Here is a 22,835-nt window from a genome sequence, read left to right as displayed (position 1 = left end):
CAGCAGGCAGAGGTGAGCGGAGTCTCTGTGGGAATATGGCTTCATGAAGGGCAGAGTCAGCAACAAGGCCAGAAAGGTAGGCTGACGTCAGGCCATGGGGAGCCAGGCCACCAAGTCTGGACTTAATTCTCCAGACAACGGACCACCCATACAGATATCAAGCATAAGAACAAGATCAGACCTGCGTTTCAGCCAAGTTATTCTGGCCACAGGGTGGAGGATGGGTTGGTGGGAGTAGAGGCCTTTTCCAGGTGAGAGCTCAAGACCAGAGCACAAGAAGGAACAAGCACGCAAACTGGATTATGCAGCAGCAGGAATGGAAGGCAGGCGGCAAGTGAGAGACACACTGAGGGAGACACAGAGGCAGGATCCGCACGACCTGGCGCAAGGCCACAGGTGTGTAGACGGAGCACGCAGGGGGCATCAACCAGATTCAGGCTGAGTCACTCACAGATGTGGTTGTGCATTCAGGCCACATCTAGAGATGGTGGGGGACTCGGAAACCCCCTTTTTTGCTTTGGCAAAGCACCTTGAGCATTTCTAGCGAACAGTTTGGAATGAGAGCAATAAGGAAGCACCGATCTCACAGAGGTCAGAGCCACCCAGGCTGTGTGGTCCGGGGAAGGCACTTCACCACTCTAAGCCTCAATATTTCATTCTGCAAAATGGGGGTGATCATGAGTCTATTTCAGGGGGTTGTTGTTAAGAGGAGAGATGATATCCCTGGGGCCACATTTAACAGCCTGACACAGTGGCGTTCCATGACTGTGACTCTTATTACTATTACAGCACAGGTTGGAGGGTGCATTCTGAACAAGGTCAGGGCCTTCATTTAAACTAGCACCAGGGAAAAACTAGTATTAGGAAAAATGCTGGGTCTTCTTGGGTGGTTTTCACAACACTCACTCAGCTGAAAATCACACCTTAATAATAATAAAAAAAAAAAGGCAGAAGCCATCATGTCTCCAATGGCTTGTCACCCATTTAGATTTAAGTCCTAAGTCCTTACAGTGGCCTTGCAAGTGCCACACGATTTGGTGCTAGCTCCCTCTCTAATATCCTCTCTACTTTCCCCCTTACATACTTCACTCCAGCCACAGGCATGCTTTGCTGTTCCCGAAACATGCTTGACATGAGCCCACCATGGTCTTTACACTTGCTATTCCCTCTGACTGGCATGCTCTTTGCCTGACATCGTCCTGTTTTGCTTCCTCACTTCCTTCTGTTGTTTGCTCAAATTTCATTTCCTCAAATAGGTCCTTTTCTGACCATCCTAAAATTACACCTTCCATAGGTCCCTGTTCCCTTATTCTGCACCATTTTTCTTCACTGGACTTATTGTCCAATAAGATATCTTATATACATAATTGTTTATTTCTTTATTGCCTTCCTTCCATACTACAAATTTTGTTCTATTCAAGTTATTATTATGCCTAAAAAAGAGTCTGGTGCTCAGTAGATTTAATAATTACCCATTGAATGAAAGCAGTGCTTCCTCCTGGAAACACTCCATTCTCCTGTTTTCCTGGTTTTGTCCCTGCTTCTTCTTCTTCTTTTAATCCTCACCCAAGGACATGCTTAGAGAGAGGAAAAAGGGAGGGAAGGAGGGAGGGAGGGAGAAATCAATGTGAGAGAGACATCGGTTGCCTTCTGCACATGCCCTGACTAGGGATCAAACCTGCAACTCAGGTGTGTGCCCTGATCGGGAATCAAACTGGCAACCTTTTGTTGCACAGGATGATGTTCAACCAACTGAGCCACTCCAGCCGGGCTCTCCCTGCTTCTTCAGACATTCCTTCTTAGTCACCTTTATGGGTAACCCTCTTCTAACTGGCTTCTCAATGCTGTGTTCCTCAGGGCTCCATCTTGGATCCTTTCCCCTCTCTCTTTACCCTCACCCTACATGATCTCATCCATTTCTATAACTTTACCGTCTTTATGTGGCTTACTTCCAAAATCTATCTCTAGCCCAGAACTCCAGACACAGATAGCCACTGGACTGTATAATAAGGTATTTCAAAATGAACATGTTCATAACTGAATTCTGGACCCCCCCTTCCCCTCCCCTCCCCCTCCCCCTCCCCCTGCTATGCACACCGAACAAAAACCTGCAACCCTCCAGAATTCCTGAACAGAAAGATTGATCTGGCTGAAATGAGGGGGAAACTGTTCTGTTTATGGAGGACTTTATTTAAGGAAGACTGAAAAAAATCAGTTTTATCAAAGAAGGAGAGGAGCAGGTCGTAGGTATCACTGGGAGTGTTGGACACTCTTCGCTAGTACTGTCCTCCTCCCCTAGTCCTCACTCTCTTAGAAAAAGGCACCACTGGCCACTGGGTTACTCAAACCAAAACCTTAGGATTCCTACTTTTTCTCACGTCCACCTCCAATCCATCAGCCACTTCTGTTTTCCACAAAGCACAATTTGAAGCCACCCTCTTCTCTCCACATCTACTGCTTCTTCTCTGTTTGGTCACCATCATCTCTCACTGGACTCCCGAAGGCGCCTCCTACCTCATGTCCCCATGTCCATTCATGCAGCTTTGAACCTATTTTCCGACTAGCATCGACTGATCTAAACTGTGAACCATATCACGTGTTCTTTAAAAACCTTACATGACCACCCATGTACTTAGAATAATACTTAAGCCCGATACTGGCCATGCCCAAAGACCTGCTGATCACTCCGTCCTCAGCACGTATCATTCTCCACTGACTGGACACAAACCAGTCTCCTGTCTGTTCTCAGGATACACCAAACTCTTTATTGCCTCAGTCCTTAACATATGCTCTTCTTTCATTTCTTCTCATGACTAGCTGCGTTTCAAATGAATTTATCCAGCAGCCTGAAACAACTAAACACTGGTCAAAATTTATGAACCAATGTTTTCAGACACTGGCAATGAGGGAGCAGAGGTGAGGAATTCCTGAAAGAACAGAAATAAACAAAGGGGAGCCCAGCGATTGCCCCAGGTTGCTACCTGAAGGCAGTAGTATCCAGGAGGCAGCATCAAGAGGGGTAAGTCAGGCAGAGCTCCTAGGTCTTTCTGGGATGAGGAAGTGGAGTTGGGTGTCTAGGTGCCACAGTGGCCAGCGTGTGCAGGGCAGAGTGCCAGAAGAGAGAGAGCAGCACAAAGAAAGAGCTCTGGACGTCCACTGAGGCTCTTCCCTGAACCTCCGGCTGAATATGTGGGAGGAAACCACACAGTGCCATGGAAAGAAAACCTGAAAGGATCAGAAGGAACAATCCTTGAAATTCACCCAGCGCTATAAATAGTTTGTTTCCATCAGCCAAAGTAGGAAAATCTCCAAACTCATGGATTGTCAGGCACAGTACCCAGAAGGGTGCTATATCAGCAGAGGAGAATGTTAGTCCTAAAGGTTGCTCTGATTCCAAATAACAAAGCATAAAAGCCAGCCACAAAAGAAGAAAAATCTAGACTCAAACTGTTTCCAGATAACATAACTCTGACACAGAACAAAGCACAAGAATTCTAAGGAGAGTACAAAAATATGCAGCACTCAACAGGGTAAATTTTATTTTGGTCACCCAAGCAAATATTACGAAGCTTGTAAAAAAGCTGGACAATACACAACCCATAATAAGGAGAAAAATTAATCAGTAGAAACAGACCCAGAAATGATACAGATGGTGGAATGAGTAGACAAGGACATTAAATAATTATAACTATGTCATATACTATTCTAACCATGTTAAAGTAGAGGAAATATAGACCATTTAAGTAAAAATATGAAAGATATAAAAAGGCTCAAATGAAATTCAAGAAATGAAAATTGAATGATCTGATACAAAAAAATACACTAGGTGGGATTAATAGATTAGAGATGGCAGAAAGATTAGTAAACATGAAAAATAGCTATAGAAACTGAAACTGAAACAGAGAAAAGGCCTGAAGGAAAAAATAAACAGAACATCAGTAAACTCCGGGCAACGTCAAGCAGCCTAAGGGGGTGAGGAGGAAACTGGTTGGTGATGGTTTCATAGTTAGTTGCACAGGTGGTTAAGCCTTATGAAATTGTATGCTTTAGATATATTCAATTTATTGTACTTCAATTGTGTCACAACACTGTTATAAGAAAGCAACGTGGAACTAAAACAACATTGGAAATGGCAGTGTGGTGGTGGACAAGTGGGTTTGTGGGAGGCTGAACAGCACCAGGTGTTAGACCGCAGGGGAGTTCAGCAACCTCAGTAGTTGAGTTCTGGCTAAGAAAGAATTCAGAGACAAGACTCAAACTATAAGAGCAAGTTTATTTAGAAAATCACAGAGGTAGAGGCGATCCATAGAAGAAATGGGCTCAGGCAACAAGTTACAGAGGCAAAAGAAAGGCCCTTGGAGCTTTAGAGAAAGAGAGGAAAGGAAAAGGCCTCTGGGAGAAGGAGGTGGGGAAAGGCCAGGGTGTGCTCCATGGAAACAGCTGCACTCTGTCCCTGAACCAAGGGCTTTCATCTGGAGGCCTCAAGGGAGAATCCCAATAGAACATTCGTGAGCTTTCCTGGTGAGCCCCCCTTGGGTCTACTGATTAGTCAGCACCAGGGGGTCCCTAGTCAATGCAGCCAGTCCTGATGCCAGCCCTGTGTCACTCCATCTGATTTTGCTGCTTCTCTGGGCTCCGAACTGAAACACAGCTGAAGCCTAGATGTCATCTTCCAGGGATGAACACTAGGGGAGTGGTCCTACAAGGGCTTGTAGTTCTGCTGGTTGCTAAGCGCCCAGGGCTCTCCACCCTGGTGAACCTCTGCACCTGGCCTAAGGTTCCTACACTGCTCCTACCTAATTGCCTACTGCAGGCTGGGAGACCAAGTGTAGAGAAGCAATAATTTTCTAAGCTGCTTATCTATTTGGGAAGAGTGGCGTATGGATACGTCTTAACTGCATAGCTTGTTATAAAAATGTTTTAAAAAAAGTATCTTAAAAATGTATGAATAGCCACTGACTGAAGCAAAATAGACTGTATTTCTTGAAACCAGCTGAAGGGTTCAGCAGGGTGACTAAATGCACAAGATTAACAGTTAAATCAATACCTTCTCGCCACACCAGCTGTAACCAATTAGAAAATATAATAGAAACAAGAAAGTTTTCATAGTGGTATACTATGACATACTATGAACAGATATACTCTAGGAACAAAACTAACAAAAACATAAACCAGACCTTTATGAGGAAATGTATAATGTCCTATTCAAGGACATTATTTTAAATCTCAGCCTCTTACTGTGTGTTTCCTCCCTAATACTTACTAAAAACTGCATTTAAAAAAAACACATATTCTTTGCAACAATAAACGTTACTTGATTAAGAAAGGTGAAAAAACAATATTGGTTTTGTCGTCTTCCCCCCCTTTACACTGTAAATTTCTTTTTTTTTTTTTTTATCTTTTATGTGTACCATTCCCGGAGGTACTGCGATAGTGTGTCGATGCGCAGAGTGGACGGAGCAAGCTCCTATTCCACCTTCCTGCTCCGAAAATCCATTTAATATATTGTCCTCAGAAAGAGGAGGTATCAGACATTAAACTGGTAAGAACAGATACTACACTTGATCTTAGCCAAAAGGCCAAGAAGCGATGCGCTGTTTCTTGGGGAAAAAGATTTTGGTTGCAAGGGTCCTCACTCCATCCCCTAGAGATACCTTGCACAGTGCTTGGCACAGTCGGCCCTCCTAGTCGCAAAACCTGGGGGGACTGGAGCACTCGCGGGCCCTCTTTCTCTCCCTGCTGGGTTCAGTGTTACGCAATAATGCCCAGAGATTGCTTCACGTCTTCCACGTGACCACACCCGACCACGGCTCATCCCAGCCAATCAGAATGCTTCACACCCACGACCACGCTCCGCCCCCATCGCCGCTTGCGGAGGGATCTTATGTCTCACACTTCTTTTTCCACCAGCTTGGCCAATGCGGCTGCGCGCTGCGCCCTGATTGGCCAAGGGCTGTGGCGCTGCGCGCGCAGGCGCAGCCTCGGTTACTAAGGGCGGGAGCCCGGCGAGGGCGGCCGTGGCTGGTGCTGTCTTAGGTCCCTCGAAGCCTGGCCGCGTTCGCCATGCCGAACCGCAAGGCCACCCGGAATGCCTACTATTTCTTCGTGCAGGAGAAGATCCCTGAACTGCGGCGGCGAGGCCTGCCGGTGGCTCGCGTGGCGGACGCCATCCCCCACTGCTCCGCTGATTGGGCGGTAAGGCCGGAGGGGTCAGCGGGCAGGGCAGTTGGGCAAGCCGAGGCGAGGCCGGCGGGCCAGGCCGGCGGGCGAGGCCAGAGGGCAGGAGGCCTCGAGGAGGACAGCGACCCTGTGCCAGGGGGAGGGGGACCCCCTACGCCCCCGCGGGCAAACGGACGCCTGAACCGCAGCCCCTCTAAGTCCGGGCCTCCGCCTGCGGGGCCGGGGCGCTCGGGCCTCACTGCTGTTTCCCTTCGTGTCTCCCCTGCACTGTCCGAAGCTCCTGAGCCAGGACGAAAAGGAGAAGTACGCAGACATGGCTCGAGCATGGAGAGCCGCCCAGGGAAAGGAGTCGGGACCTTCCGAGAAGCAGGTAAGGGTCGCCGAGATGAGCAGCTACGGGCCTGGCTCCCGGGCCGGCGAGTAGGTGCCGGATGCGTGCGTGGGGGCTCGTCGGGCAGGTGGCTGGGCGTTGGCGTGAGGAGGTTTTCGTTTTCCTCCCGGTGTCAGAATGCCGGTTATGAACCCGGCAGGCTCCCCTGCGAGGGCCCAGGTTGGTATCCCTGGCAGCGGAGACCAGGGAAATCCCATCAGGGAACCTGCTGCCCGTGTGCCCTGATGCAGGGGGAGCGGCGGCATTTAGGGCCCGTACCGCCGGCCTCTGAGGGTCCCTTTCCACCCTTTCGTGGTTTAAGAACGCTTTTTCGGGTATTTTAGAGTAGTTTGGGCCAGCATCTCTTTTTAAGTGAACCAGGCCAGCTGCCCTATGTAAAATACTGACATAAGGAGACTTGGAGAAGTTGGCAAATGTTTCATGCCATCCAGGTAAGCATTGAAGACGGCGAATTTGGTAAATTTCTGTGTAAGCGGAACGTAAACATACCCAGTAAGATTGGTTTCTTGATTGATATCGAAGCGCTGGGTAACTGGGTTTCAAAACCACTCCCGTGTTCTCTCCATTCTTACACAGTGAAGTTCCGTTCTTCCTCTCCACTGCCAGTGTCGGATTCAAATTCCGGAGAGCTTTGCCATGTTTTAGGTTTGCGAGGTTTCTATTTGGGGGATGTATGTTAGGGTAGAAGCTCTAATCACTTCAATTCATTACTTACACTTGCGAGCCTTGATTCTCCCCCCCCCCCCTTCTTTCTACTATAATGTGTTACAAGACGTTTCCCATCAGAAAGTAAGCTGTATTGTCTATACACCTCATTAACACTTGGAGTCAACATGATCTTTTTTTTTTATGAAAAGCAAACATTATTTTTCCAATGATGTCCCTTTGGCCACTGGACTGGCACATATTATGACTCATTAGGAATAGTTTAGGTTGTCAGTAAGGGAGGGGCAAGTAGTGCTCAGCAATGGTTGAATTTAAGGTATTTACCACTCACCTTTGATTCAGGATATTTATAGATTTTGCCATTGTCTGCCTTTCACGTTGTCATTGACAAGTGTGTATGTATTTACCCATTGGGCTTGTTGGCCTGGAGAGGTCATTGAAGTAATCTGTGGGCGGTTTTCCAGCTATTTTGCTAATTTAAGTTTGTGGTATAAAGTGCCAGGCAAGAGTGTAAGGGTGTGGTCACTCATTCTCTTCCTCTTCAGAAACCTGTTTGCACCCCACTGAGGAAGCCAGGCATGCTTGTACCAAAGCAGGATGTTTCACCCCCGGATATGTCAAGCTTGTCTCTGAAAAATGATCAAGGTAGAGTAATCCTAACATGTTTTATTTAGTTACATTTGGGTGCTCAAGACGCTGTAATATGTTGATCAGTAAGTGCGTGTTGTGTTTATTTTGAACCTGCATTTCAAAGTAATTGATTACAGGTGTTCAAGAATGATGGCGCCAATGTGGTAAGAGATCAGGTTGTTTGCATTTTGTTGAAGTAACACTGGAGAGTTTTTTGTTTTACAGAAACCTGTCCTCTTGGTTTCTACCACTTCATGTATTATCAGACATACCTTAGGCATTTGTGTTTATAGCTAGAGACTTAAGTATATAGGGACTTGCACATTTGTGTTATAAAGATAAAGTTGAAATATTGATCTAGCCCTGAAAAGAACATAGTTAATAAGAGTCCTTGCCATTCCCTTCTGGCTTATTTTTTGATATGTTTATTTTTATTGATTTCAGAGAGGAAGAGAATGAGATAGAAACATCATTGATGAGAGAGAATCATTAATTGGCTGCCTCTTGTATGCCCCATACTGGGGATCAGGCATGTGCCCTGATCAGGAACCAAACTGTGACCTTCTGGTTCATAGGTAGATGCTCAACCACTGAGCCACGCCAGCTGGGTGTGGCTGTTTTTATTAATTGTGGTCTGACTTTGTTGAAGATTAATAAACTTTCAACAGTCTTAGAGGTGGTCAGTCCTGATAATAAGACCGATCTCCCATCCTCACATTTTTTTCTGCCTTAAGGTAATTTATAGATGGTCTTGTGTATATTGGTAACCAGGGAAGGGTGAACTAAATTGTCCATAGTTTATATCACAGTTTTTCTACACTAATTTGGACTCATTTCTCAAATGCTTATACTAGTACTTGTTGACTATGGGTCATTCCTGAGATTCAGGGCTTATGTTTAGCTAAATTATATAGAGTAAGCTGCAAGTTTTGAATAATTTTGTTGTTTCATGCAGACTGGTTACTGCTTTAACCCTTGATAAGTGCCATTGGAAAGCTTTTGATTCATTTATCCCATACAGCTGATTCGTTCTTTTTCCCAGCTCCTTTCGGTATATAGGAACAAAAGAAAAATGGCTCTAGAGTTTTGCTTTTGTAGAGGGTAAATTTGAGATGCTCATCAGTTCATGTTGTCTGTGATTTTTTTTTTTTAGCTCTCCTTGGAGGCATTTTTTATTTTTTGAACATTTTTAGTCACGGCGAACTGCCTCCTCACTGTGAACAGCGCTTTCTCCCTTGTGAAATAGGCTGTGTGAAATATTCTCTCCAAGATGGTATCATAGCGGACTTCCACAGTTTCATCAGTCCTGGTGAGTAGCCAGATGCAGCAGGCCTAGATCTTTAAAAGTATGGGTTTTATCTTGAACTCCTTTGATACACTATTTGTTTTCTTAAAAGCTGATATCCAGTTGAGTTCTTAAACTGTAACAAGACTTTATAATACTTGGTTGAAAAATGGTTAAGAATTGTGTTGACACAGGTTTTTGGTTTAGGCTTTTAACCTCAGGTAAGCATCAGAGTTGGATGGATGGAATGCCTGGAAGCGTGTAGCCGGCTCTGTGCTCACCTGCTATTCTACAGACTGGAATTTTCTAAAAGTTTTTTATACTGTGGCTCCTCTGAAGGGTTCCTTTACCCCATCCTTCACCGAAGCTGTCACCAGTTTTTAACTATTTATTGCTTTGTAACTTTGAGCCAAGGAAGCTGAACCTATTAGAGAGCTGCTCTAAGGAATAGTGAGAAAGTGCGGAAAGAGCCTCGTGGCTGCAGGCGCTCAGATGTTCTTAGTGTCTCTTCTTCTCACTACTCCACCTCATCAGAGCAGTTTGTTACAAAGACATGGATTTGGTTTGTTTTCCGAGAGGATAGACCAGTGGTTCCCAACCTTTTCTTTGGCCATGCCCTACCTAAGCATCTCTAAAATCCTGAAGTCCCCCCTTCCCCGTGACATAGAATTTTTATTCAGAAAGTGAACTCCTATTCACATGGAGGAAGCCTAAAAGGCCATTAGCTTTGTCTAAACAAGCTTCCAAAGAACATGGCACCCATGAAAGAGAAAAATAAAAGAATGAAAGGACAGTTGAAGTATTAAGTAAGAAATTGTTAAAAAAAAATAACAACATGAAGTGATATGAAGAAATAGCAAATAAAATTTCAAAACATGTAATAGAGAACTGAAATACATAAATATGTCACCATCTATACTTATATACTTTATATGAGGCCCATAGAACCATAAGAAATGCAAAAAATTCACTGTTGATAACTCATTCTTGGAATTGCCCCCCTGTGGGGCGTGTGCCCCATGTTGGGAACCACTGAGATAGACGGTAGTTAAAGGGACACGGACACTCTACCTTTGAAGGTAAGCAGGAGAAATATAACTTCTTCATATGGAGACATGTAAAGGAGAAGAGGTCAGGGAAAGAAGAGCTGCTTCCTCAGTTTTGTCCGTTGCTTTTACGTTCATTAAGATCCCAGCACGTTTTCTTGTTTCTAGGTGACAGGAAACCGAATCCTGCTCCTACTGAGGGTTGCTGCTTAGGACAAGCCAATGACTACTTTTTTATATGGGAGGTCCATTCCTGGACCCTGAGCTCAGACCCTTTAGCACAAGTGTTCTTTCTAAAAAATACATGTTTTTATTGATTTTAGAGAGAGAGAAATATCCATTGGCTGCCTCCCACATGCACTCCGACCTGGGATCAAGCCTGGAACCTGGTCATGTGCCCTGACTGGGAATCAAACCAGTCACCTTTCCGTGCATGGAATGATGCTCAACCCACTGAGCAATACTGGCCAGGGCCAAGTGTTCTTTACCTAAGATTTCTTTCTCGGTAAGGAATAATTTGCTTTTTGAAGTAGCTTGACAAAAATACAAAAATTTTTGATGGTCATCATACCTTTGGTTAAAAAACCCATGATGAAATAGGTTTACTGTCTTGTATTTTTTCATAGCAATAACAGTTACCCACCTATGTTATGACTTGGTTGTCCTGTGGAATATTGTTGCTGTAAGATAACCACAGAGCTGCCAGATTTCTGCTCTTCTCAGCAAAATATTTTGTATTACAGGTGAAATTCCACGAGGATTTCGGTTTCATTGTCAGGCTGCAAGTAAGTATAAAAGAGTGGGGTACATTATAGGTATTGAATGAATATGTGTGTGTGTACCTGGTTAAGACTTAACTGCTTTTACCAGATACATGAAATGTCAGTTGAAAAATAACCTTAAGTTAGTTGTTGGAGACTCTTCATAGAAGTGGTAGATGTGTAAATGATCCTTAAAAACTTTAAAGTTATATACACTTTGTAGTATAATATCCCTTTTCCTTTATGGGGGCTGTGTTTTTATTTTCTGCCTTTGGCTTTGAGATTGGCTGCTTTTACTGGCCAGATACGTAGGTAAGTCTTTTAGGAGGTATCAGATTATCTAGGTTTATTGGAATTTACAGGGAGACCTTTCAGAATGAAGAAAAAGAGATGATGTTTCAAAAATGACAGAATGACAGTGTTAAACACACAAAGGAGCTCTGAATTAACTTTTAGATGAGGAAATCAGGTTTTTATTTTCAAGTTTTAAGCAGCCAAAGGACATGACTGTATATACCTCAGCTCTTGAACTAAACTATTTTCTAGAAACTAGATTTTAACCAGGTTCCTGTTTGATTAGAATGAAAATTGGGATAATAGATTTATTTTAAAATTTATATTAGAAAGTGTTTGAAATTAGAAAAATGTTTTTTAAATCTGTAATCAGCTATTTTGTAATACTTATAAAGGTAAATGAGTGTTTTAGATTCATTTTTGGTGGTGTCATTTGAGTTTTTTCATAAACAGTATGATATGAACACCAAAAAACAAGCAGACCAATAGAGCAGAATGAAATACCAAAAAGATTCGTGTGTGGTACAGGAGTATACTCTGCATATCAGAGTACATTGATTACTGGTATTCAATAAGGGAGGCTGATTATCCACAAGGGGGGTAGGGAGGGATGCACTGAGTCTACCTCACACCATAAACAAGTCGATTCCAGGTGGAGTAAAGACTGGATATAAAAATAAAACTTTACCAGAAAGTTTTATTCATGACCTTTGGGCATTCATGTTAAAGGTGGAAATCGGTTAATTTACCTGATCTTGTTGTTTAAGGTTATTCTGTAGTCTTAAGGAATGTGTTTTCAATCACTTCAGAATCTGGAATATTTTTGGATCTCTCTCTACCACTCTGTTTTGGTTCTGATTCTTGTTTCTTTGTGTACTTGGTAAATCATTGAAAAAAGTGATTTTAAAGTAATTTGAGGCTTATACTGATGTTCCTTTTCTTCGAAGAGGATTTCTGTGTTTTTTTTCTAGACACATGGGGCCTCGCTAGCTCGCCAGGCCCCCAAAGCAGTGAAATCGCACTTCCCACCAGTCACCTCCCTCTTCTGGAATTGGCACACGACTCCAGGGCCACTGCCCCACAGCAAGGCTCTGTGCTCTGGAGTCTGTTCACTTCCACCTGCTCTAATAATTCCTTGCTGCTGATGTGCTCTTGGTGTCCCCAAGCACTTTACATCTCTGTGGCAAGGCTGGTCTGAGTTACTTGGTCCATTTTTTGCTGGAAGTGGAACTCTTCTTCTTACAACTTTGAAAAAGTGGTCGTTATTGTTAAGTTCTGTGGTCTTATTAACAAACAGATTAATGAAATAGTGAAGACACAGGCTCAGTCACTTTACAAACCTGGGTTTCAGTTCTCACTCTACTGCCAACTGTTAACACAGCCATCCCCCCTTGTCCACAGGGGACCTGTCTGAACTCCCCATGGGTGCCTGAAACTGCAGAGTTCTAAACTCTATATACTGTGTTTCTTCTCTACAGACAAACCTGGGATAAAGTGTAACATCAATTAGGCACACTAAGAGATTAATAACAGTAAGAATAAAACAACAGTCAGAACTATAGACTAATAAAGTTCTGTGAATGTGGTCTATCTCAGAATATCTTATTGTACTGGCTTAGCCTTCTTCATGATTTTTTTCTTTGCCGTTTCACGGATAGGAGATTCATTCTTATGATTTTGGCAACCTTAGCATACAACTTTTTTTCTTATTTAGTTGGGAACTTTCACCTTTTCACATAAAGGAAGCCCTTTCCGGCTTCTCTGGCAGATCCGAATCGCAGCGTCACCACTCTTGTGCTTTGGGCTGTTCTTAAGTGAAATAGGGGCACTCGAACACAAGCACTGCGGCACTGTGACAGTCAGCCTGGTAACTTGGACTACAAGAGACTAAGGGGTAGTTAACGTCTACAGCGTGGAGACCCAGGACAAAGGGATGTCTCGCCCTGGGTGGCACAGAGAGGGACATTGTGATTTTCATATCACTATTCAGAATGGTGCTCAATTTAAAAGTTTAAAGAATTGTTTATTTAGGGAATTTTCCATTAAATATTTTCAGATCACAGTTGAAGCAGGTAAACTGCGGAAAGCAAACTGGATAAGGGGGGCACTGTGATGCTTTCTTCTGCGACCGCAGCTGTCTCTTCTCTGTGTGTATCCCCTACCTGATAAGGGGGGTGAGAGGGATAAGACAGCTAAAGTCCCTAATCTAACCAGGCTTGGTTCAGTGCGCAACATGAGGCACCCACTATCTTCCTTTCTTCCTACTTTCTTTCATACCTGCTTTGTAACATTTGTCTTAGTCAAGTTTTGAACTCCTGCCTTCTCTTTATTTCCTTCAGGTGATTCGAGTCACAAGATTCCTATTTCAAACTTTGAAGCTGGATGTGACCAAGCAACTGTGTTGCAAAACCTTTACAGGTTCATCCATCCGAACCCAGGGAAGTGGCCACCTATCTACTGCAAGGTAATGTCAACGGAAGCATCTCTTTAAGGCATCTCCTTAGGTAACCAAGATCCACGAAAGGGACCCAGAGAAAGACCCTTTGCCTGTCTATTAGCTGTGCGTGTGACTCAGTGTGTGTGTGACTCACTGCGTGTGTGACTCACTGCGAGTCATTTTCATTGTAATTCGGTGCGATGCCTTTTCTTCTAAATTTCTCTTGTACTGAAGGCTGCTTTGATAGATCTCGTTTTTAGTTGCTCCTGAAATCCCTTCAAAATCCTTTTACCCTGAAGAGTGGATGTTTTAGTCCACAGACCCATCTGTCTAAACAAGATTACCCGTTTAATCAAAACTGTCCTACAGCAATCCCTTGACTCTTATTTATTCTCTATAGAGTTCATTTGTTCATTGCTGGGTCTAAATTCTTCTAAGCTAGGAGCTAAAGAATTGGCTTTTAACCTCACTATTTACTAGCATAACCATGAATAGATTATCTTTTTCTGAACATTGGGTTCTTCATTTTTCTACCCTAAGTCTCACTAGCTTTTCATAAAATATTATTTTATGAATATAGCTGGTTATTAATGGTAGTGGTCTATTCTGATACATGTTGCTCTTTGCTATAGTTCTCATCTAGCTGACACAGACTCTCCAGTCCTCTTCCGGCCCCCCCCCCCCCCCCCCCGCCCAGTTTGAGAGGAGAGCATTAAGTAACTCGGGCGGGCGGAGAAAATACGAGTCGTTTGTTCTCTCCTGCAGTCTGACGATAGAGCCAGAGTCAACTGGTGTCTGAAGCACATGGAGAAGGGGTTGGGTGAGTAGCCCTGAGCCCCTGCTCCGGGGCTGTAATATCTGCATTTGTTTCCATTTTGGTGTTCATGCTCTCCGTACCTGAAGTCACTAATCCTGTCTGTTTTTCTGTTCACCAATTAAAGAAATCAGGCAAAATATGGAACTTCTTACTGTTGAGGATCTTGTAGTGGGGATCTACCAGCAAAAGTTCCTCAAGGAGCCCTCCAAGACCTGGGTTCGGAGCCTCCTCGATGTGGCCATGTGGGATTATTCTAGCAACACAAGGTATTCAGTGGTTTTGTGATAGAGTGATTTTGACTTCTTTCCTGAACTGAGAAAATATGATAGGATTAGTTTTTGCCTTTTTAGGCCATATTTTCCTATCAAACCCTGGAATCATTATAGTTCCTTGAATATAAGATTCCACTGATTGTGAGACACTAGTACATTGTAACTTTGTCTACTAAAAACAACCAAAAACTGCCAATTAAACTGACAGTACTTTCACGTAGGATTTCTGTACTGATAAAACATTTTCGCCGAAACCGGTTTGGCTCAGTGGATAGAGCGTCGGCCTGCGGACTGAAGGGTCCCGGGTTCGATTCCGGTCAAGGGCATGTACCTGGGTTGCGGGCATATCCCCAGTGGGAGATGTGCAGGAGGCGGCTGATCGATGTTTCTCTCTCATCAATGTTTCTAAGTCTCTATCTCTCTCCCTTCCTCTCTGTGAAAAATCAATAAAATATATTTAAAAAAAAAAAACATTTTCTATTTAGGTGTTTTATTACATAGCATTCTTATACGTACATGTAAGAAATATATAAGTGAAATACACTGAGTGGCCAGATTATTATGACCACCTGACGTTTGTAGGCAAATTAGCTATAATTTCACACTGAAGTTGCGAGGGGACCAGATCATTATAGACGTCTGAATAGCACAACATACCTAAGTATCGTTGCTGATCAAGTTCATCCTATCATGTTGATGGCATATCCCAGTGGAGATGGCTTCTTCCAACAAGACAGTGCACCATGCCACGGTGCTCATATTGTGCAGGAGTGGTTTCAAGAGCATGAGGGAGACTTTACCTTGCTTAGGTGGCCCCCACAATCACCAGATCTCAATCCAGTTGAGCATTTGTGGGACGAAGTTAAAAGAGCCATCAGGCAGCTGGTTCCACAACCATCAAACCTCACAGAACTGGACAGTGCTATTCATCAGGCATGGTGTCCGATTCCTCGCATCACCTTTCAACATCTCGTGGAGTCAATGCCAAGAAGAATCGCCGCAGTATTGAAGGCAAAAGGGGGCCCAACAAAGTACTGATGGGGTGGTCATAAGAATCTGGCCACTCAGTGTATATCAGCAAAAGTATTTTTTACTTTGAAGTAATTTCAGGTTTAGAGAAAATGTGCAGGAATAGTACAAAGAAGTCATATATGCCATTTTCTCAGATTCACTCAACGTTTTAGTACATTTCCTTTATAACTGTGTCTCAGCATTTATATACCACTTGAGTCGGTTGTGGTCATGATGCCTTTTACCCTCAGTAGGGAATGTTTTTCTAAGAACAAGCACATTTCTACGTTTTACCCCAGTGTGATAGAGCCGGGGGCTGCCTGCCACAGGGCCGCCGCCAGAGGCTTCGCTCACACTTGCTGGTTGGTTCAGTAATGTCTTTTACAGCAAAACGACAACAGTAACATCTAGTCTAGGGTTCATTCCAGGATCACAGGTCGTGTTTAGTTATTGTGTCTCTTTAGGCTCCTTTCACCTGGGATGGTCCCTCTCTGACCTCCATGGCTTGGCGTTGGAAGGGTGCAGGCCAGGCACGGTGTAAGTCACCTTTCTCACTTGGAGTTGCCTGCATTTCCTTGTTAGACCGGGTCAGGTATTGGTTTGAGGAGTAGCACAGAGTGATGTCTTCCCAGCGTCTCATATCAGGGGGCATGTGTTGGCCCAGTGACTGATGATACTGTTGATCACATGCTTAAGACAGTGTCCGCCCGATTTCTCCACTGAATAGTGGAATTTTTCACCTTACGATGTTTTGTGGGGGATACTTTGAGATTCTGTTCCTGAAATCTGTGGGTTTCAGCATCTGTGAATGATACTCACCTGGAACTTATTACTGTGTTTGTGAATTAGTGACTTTCTAATCCCATGGTCCCACTGTAGGAAAGAGCTGTTCCCTTTGCGCGTACATTTGTAACGTGCTTTATGCATGTGGACTCGCGGACTCCTTTCTATTCCAGGGCTGTAATGTTCCTGTTATTCTGTAACTTTCCTCATGGCCAGGGCGTCCCTGCAAGCAGGGTTGTGGCTTGGCCATCTGCTGCTTTGCTTTCTGGCCCCTGTGGGCCCAGCTTGCCCTGCAACGTGCCCTGCAGCGGCTTGGGTCAGTACTGCTTCTGGAGCCCCGGCGTCTGCCAGCCCGGACAGTATTAGGAACAGGCTCTGGGTGCTAGGGGTGCTCATCCTCCTGGAGTACCTGACTGGTGTGCTCCCTGGAGCGCTCGGGCATGTCCGTGTACACACCCTCGGCACACGTATTATGTAGCCCACTTGTCTCTCTCGCTGTGAGTTTGTACTAACCCTGCAGCTGCAGTCCTCAGCATGGGGTTCCTGGTGTCCACGCTTCTGCTGGTGCATTTCCCTTCTCTGCGTGAGCGCCTGGCTCTGAGGTCTGTGTGTGTGTTCCTGCCTAGGAGACGTTAGAAGTCATCCAGGATGGTTCAGTGACACCCGGCAGTAGATAGACTCACTGACTGGGGTTTGTTTTTCGTTGTTTTTCAGTCTGAAGGTAACAGAAAGTAGTTCGTTCAAAAGTTATTTGGGTTTTTTCCTCCCTATCAGAGTGGTTAAATTACTTATTTGCAATATAGTTAAGTCCATTTGCTAGTTTTATTTCATTTGTTTTCTCCCATCCTTGCTTTTATCTTTTGAAAGTGTAGTGCACTAGCATGGCTCAAACAAAAAAGTGTATTCAGAGTATCACTCGCTTCAGTCTAGTTCCATAAAAAAGCTCCTTGGATTGCATTAAGTGTATAAATTAACTTGGGAGAATGAAATCTTTATAAAGTTAAATTCCATCCAAAGAACAAGAGGTGTCTTTTGATGGAATTTGGTTCAAATCTATTTTGGGGGTCTTTCAAGTCTGTATTAGCATTTTTCTTGTGCAGGTCACGCGTTTCTGGGGCTGCACTTCTGTGGCAGGTCCTGCTTCTGGAGAAACGGGCTTTATCGGCTCGCTGACTTTCCTGGGACCAGCTGTGGCCGTCAGGCCTTCCCTAGCAAATGGCACCTCATACGTAGGTCTCCCAGTGCATTTGAAAGTCTTCCAAGTGGTCGTCTCTCATAGTTTTTGACAGTTTGCACTCAGCAGATGTTTGCTGAGCGAGTGCATATTCACCATGGTCACTGCTGTGTGTCTGGAGCACTCGTGTGAGTTCAAGGTAAGATTGACCTGTTGTGGTTCTGAGGGGCTTGCATAGCGTCAGGAGTTTGCATCAGAGGAGGTACCATAAAAAGATCTGTTCTTTAAAAATCTATTTTTTGTGTTAAATTAGGAACCTTAATCTTTAAGTAATAGTGTCAGTTTTCTTTGAATGATTTCAACGAGGTAAATTAGAAGTCTGGCATGCAAAAACCCTTAAGTGGTGCTCTCTCATAAGATCAGGAGATTAAAGCCCTTTTTTTTATTCAGGTGCAAGTGGCACGAGGAAAATGACATTCTCTTCTGCGCTTTAGCTGTTTGCAAGAAAATTGCGTAAGTTGGAGAAAGAAGGCTCCTCTCATGTGGGTTCGCCATGGAAGTCTTGGTGTTGGGCTGGCCCTGGTGGTTGCAGTTGGAGAGAATGGCTGTTCACCTCTATTCCCACAATTCCTTTTCAAAGCAAAGTGGGTTTTTCCTTCCTGTCTCTCTTATTATTCCACCCACGTCCCTACTTGTCTGGCATAGTTACCACCTGAGCGATTGGGGCAAACCTTCGTCAGCACTTACTGGAGTCTTCCTCCGCAGTTCCTGCAGGAGGAAGTCCTGCAGCCATGAGGGCAGTGCTCCCTTGTGAAGGTGCTGGAAACACAGACCCACTTCCCCTTCTTAGCCTTGGGGGCTCTGGGGTCCCTTCCACGCTGAAGTAGTTGGATCTGAGGAGACATGAGTGTTTTCAAATTGCAGCCTTATTTCTGGTGCCCTCTCCTTGCCTTAAACATTTGAGAATTCTAGTGAACTTTATCTTCATTCATATTCTCTTAAAACAAACCTGAAATTTTATATGGTAATCAGAATATTAAGGCTTAGAAATAGGTGAAAATACTTTAACAGTGGTGGCCAGTTTTACATGTGTTGCTACCATTCCTGTTCCTTCTCAGAATTCTGCATTTCTTTTTGCCAGTTTAGAGCAGTGTCCCTGCCACCAGCTTTTATGGGAGAAACTAGAGGCCTGGTGCACGAATTTGTGCACTAGTGGGGTCCCTCGGCCTGGCCTGTGGGATTGGGCTGAAACTGGCTCTCTGACATCCTCCAAGGGTCCTGGATTGCGAGAGGGTGCAGGCCAGGCCAAGGGACCCCACTGGTGCACCATCGGGGCTGGGGAGGGACATGGGAGGTTGGCCAGCTGGGGGGGACCATGGGAGCGCTTCAGGGTGTGTCCAGCTCATCTAGCTCAGTCCTGATTGGCTGGACCCTAGCAGCAAGCTAACCTACAAGTTGAAGCGTCTGCCCCTTGGTAGTCAGTGCACATCATACTGAGTAGTTGAGTGACCTTAGCATATCATTAGCATATTATGCTTTGATTGGTTGAACGGCTGACTAGACAACCAGACACTTAGCATATTAGGCTTCTATTACATAGGATGTTTGAAGGGTGAGTGCTTGTAGGAGGGGCTGGGCAAGACCTGGTGGTGACCTTTCCTTCCCTCTGAAGGTACTGCATCAGCAATTCTCTGGCCACGCTCTTTGGAATCCAGCTCACAGAGGCCCACGTGCCCTTGCAGGATTACGAGGCCAGCAACAGGGTGACACCCAAAATGGTCATATTGGATGCAGGGCGGTACCAGGTAAGGGCTGACTTTGGAGCTCCTGTCTCTTCTCATGTCCTCCTCGGTGTGGTCCTGGCCAGCAGCAAATCAGGCCTTTGGTTCCCTCTCCCGTTAAAATTCCTAAAATCTCCATGGTGTGTGGAGCAGTTCTCACTCAGGTGACTCCTGCACAAACCCTTTGCCTTCCTGGTACATTTCCCACTCTCATTGACAATGTGTTAAGAAAATTAAAATTATACAAACCACGTCCAAACATGTATTCCAAAACTTACCTATCTGAATGTAGGTAATACAGCTATTTAAAATCTTCACTTCAAAGATGTCTAATGCTGGAGTCAGGGTTTGATTAAAGGCTGTCTGATCTCTCTGCCTCCTGCCATGTCCCTGCTCACAAGGAGGCCGGCTCGGCCAGGGCACAGCTGCCAGGACTGCGGCTGGATTCCGGTCATTCCAGCCTGTGCTTCCTGCAGGCCCAGTTCCCCTCCAGACACTCCCCTCCACAGCATTTTTCTTCAGAAGGTGGTCAGATATTAGGAAAATGGAGGCTGGTTGTCTTTTTTAAAGAGTAATTTGAAATTGTAGTAGAGCCAATATTTGTGTCTCTCTCCTCCCCTCCCCCCAACCCCCCCGGTATTTTTTTCTTCTTCTGTTTTTATAGAAGCTAAGGTTTGAGAGCTCAGGATTCTCTCATTTCAACTATTCTAATCAGGAACCAAGATCAAACACACCCACTGGTAAGCATCTCATATTTGATAGGAATGTACACCGAAGGGCTTGGGGCCTCAAGAGTGTTCGAGCGCCCAGAGTGTGGTGCTGAAACGGCGCTCTGCCTGGGCTTTAGGGCTGCAGGGGCTGGTTGAGCTGGGGGTTTTATTAGCCACTAGCACCTCAGGCAGTTGCGATGGGTGCATTTGGTATCACTCAGACACCTGAACTCATCCTTCAGACTTGTTCTGGGCATTTAGAATACAGCCCGCTGTTCTGTGGCAGCTATAGTTTCATGGTTTTGATATGATGGTGGCTTTGGGACGATGGGAAAGTTAAACACCCAGTGAAGTTCAGGTGGTTCCCAGAGAGCTTCCGTCTCAGTTTCCAGGGCTGAAAACAAACAGGTGGCACTGTTGAGCCTCGGCCTCCACTGGGCTCTCAGTCATCCCCAGCCCGCCAGGCCCAGGGAGCCTGCACTGCAGTGCGGGGCGGTGGAGGGGTCTCTATGATGAAGCTGTACAGTGGCTTTCCTTTCTTGCATTTCAATGTCCTAGGTGACTACCCTTCTGGGGTGAAGATTTCAGGCCCAAACAGCAATGTTCGGGGAAGAGGGATCACGCGCCTGCTAGAGCGCATCTCGGGCTCCTCCAGCAGCGTCCCCAGGTTCTCCAGCTGTGACACCGCGCTCTCCCCTTCCCTGTCCCCGAAGGGTGGGTACAACTCCTTCTCCCCCCTGTCTTAATGATGGTACTCTTCAATTCTGGGAAAATAGCAGGCCTGCTTCCCTCTGATTGCAGTCCCGGACAGCAGAGCACACCCCTGGTACATGCCACCCTCTGAAACGGCCTGCCTTGTAGAGAATCCTGTTTCATAGATTAAAAGTAACTGTGGTTGGAGAAGATTTGGCATTTTTGCTTTTTTCTCGAGGGCTTGCTCTGCTTCCTGACTGTGTAATGGGAACGCCTTGGAAGGTTGACCTCCAAGGACAAAACTGGCCTTTTCAGAGGAGTGCTTTTGCAAATGTTACATTGTGCTCATCTTCCTCCACAATAAAGGTATTGAATGTCTGTTATGAAAGGTGTTAAAATAGTGTTGCTGTACTTCTTCCCATTATGACGTGTAGAACCTTTCTCTTGAGACCTGCTGGCTGTTTTCATTGCAAATATCTAAAAAATTTGCCTTTAATAAAAATAAAGTTTTGTTACTAAAGTCTTTGAAATATGCTGACTTTGGCAAAAGGAATCATATAAAGGAGAAGAAGCCAAGATGGGATTATGTAATTTCCCCCAAATCACAAGGCTAGAAAGTGACCAAATGCCAGCTCCACTTGAGCATGGAGCTCTCTTCACTACCCCCATCCCCCGCCCCCCGCCGGCACCTCAGAGTCGGTGTGCCCTGCGCATGGCTGACTCAACTGCTCACATCCTCTCAGACTTTTGCATATTTCCTGGTTAAATCAATGACTTTTTCTTTTGTAAACCTAATGTAATACTTGCATAAATGCAAAGAAAGAAGTAATAGAGCTTACGGAGAAATAGACAAATTATCATCAAGCTGAAAGATTTAAACAGTCTTTTATTGATAAGCAAACTAAAAATCAGTAAATGCCTGAAAATTTAAATTAACAAATTTGAACCAATTTGTTCACTACAGTCATTTCAAACACACATGGAATATATGTGCTTTTAAATGGTAATGTGCCAAACCATAAAACAAGACTCAATATATTTTAAGGAATTGACAAGTCATGTTCTTTTTCTATTCAGTTAATGTATAATTTAAAAATAAATTTTTAAACCCTATTTATATGAAAGTCAATGAAATAAGCCAACTTATAACAAAATGATAGTAAAAATTCTGCAAAACAATTGAATAATAAACACTATGTAACACTTTAGGAACATGAAGGGAAAACCACAGCTTTAAATAGTAATATTGGACAAAAAGCATCAAATACACATTTTAGGAAGTTAGAAAAAAAATTGGAAACATATTTCCTGCCAACTACAAAAAAACAGTTTTTAACACATTGCTGACGGATCACGAGAATTCTTCATATTACACAGTGTTTTACAAAGTATGATACTTTAAAGAGATATTAGCTTGTAAGAAAATATAATAACTTCAAAATGCAATGGGTATTTAATTTTAAAGCATGCCTTTAACATTTATGTAAAACGTTGTTTGTACTTGTTCAGTAGAAACTTACCTGGCCACTGGGTAAAAGCTAGCATTAAAACTACTGGTCCGCAATGTGTTAAGTTAGAAAAAGAACAATAAACCCATGAAAAGTGGAAGGAAGGAGAAAATGAGGAGTAAACATCAAATAGAAAAAGAACAAAAGGGGGGTTCCACAAAGCCTAAGCTGTGAAGTAGATAAAAACTCCAATGAGAGGAAGCAAGCAAAAAGGAGAGAAGGCACAAACCATGGCCCAAGCCACTGGGTGCATGTGGGAGGCACCCTATCGATGTTTCTCCCCTCCTCCTCCCTTGCTTCCACGCTCTCTAAAAATCAACGGAAAAAGTATCCTCTGGTGAGGATTTTTTTTTTTTTAAAAAAAGTGGCACAGACTAGAACAGCTGAAATTAAACA

General features: G+C 44.3%; 1 protein-coding gene across 2 annotated transcripts; it reads left to right on the top strand.

Annotated features, from left to right (window-relative positions):
- Positions 1-6,063: 6,063 nt before the first annotated feature.
- MAEL (maelstrom spermatogenic transposon silencer) lies at positions 6,064-21,447 on the top strand (the record flags this gene model as incomplete). 2 transcript variants are annotated; one of them, XM_081112177.1, is made up of 12 exons in its annotated part: positions 6,064-6,195; positions 6,458-6,550; positions 7,783-7,882; positions 9,021-9,176; positions 10,942-10,983; positions 13,593-13,717; positions 14,456-14,510; positions 14,632-14,773; positions 18,198-18,260; positions 19,420-19,552; positions 20,193-20,268; positions 20,797-21,447. In XM_081112177.1, 12 exons carry the CDS (start codon positions 6,064-6,066, stop codon positions 20,982-20,984), a joined length of 1,305 nt encoding a protein of 434 aa, XP_080968303.1. In that variant the 3' UTR covers positions 20,985-21,447. The 2 variants fall into 2 exon arrangements, with proteins under 2 accessions (XP_080968303.1, XP_080968302.1); XM_081112176.1 differs by having other exon boundaries at positions 6,064-6,207.
- Between the last annotated feature and the right edge of the window lie 1,388 nt (positions 21,448-22,835).

Source organism: Myotis nattereri, assembly GCF_964212035.1.
Source record: "Myotis nattereri genome assembly, chromosome: 18".
NCBI lineage: Eukaryota > Metazoa > Chordata > Mammalia > Chiroptera > Vespertilionidae > Myotis > Myotis nattereri.
The sequence above is the reverse complement of the archived record's forward strand: the minus strand, read 5'-3'. Positions and strand labels throughout refer to the sequence as shown.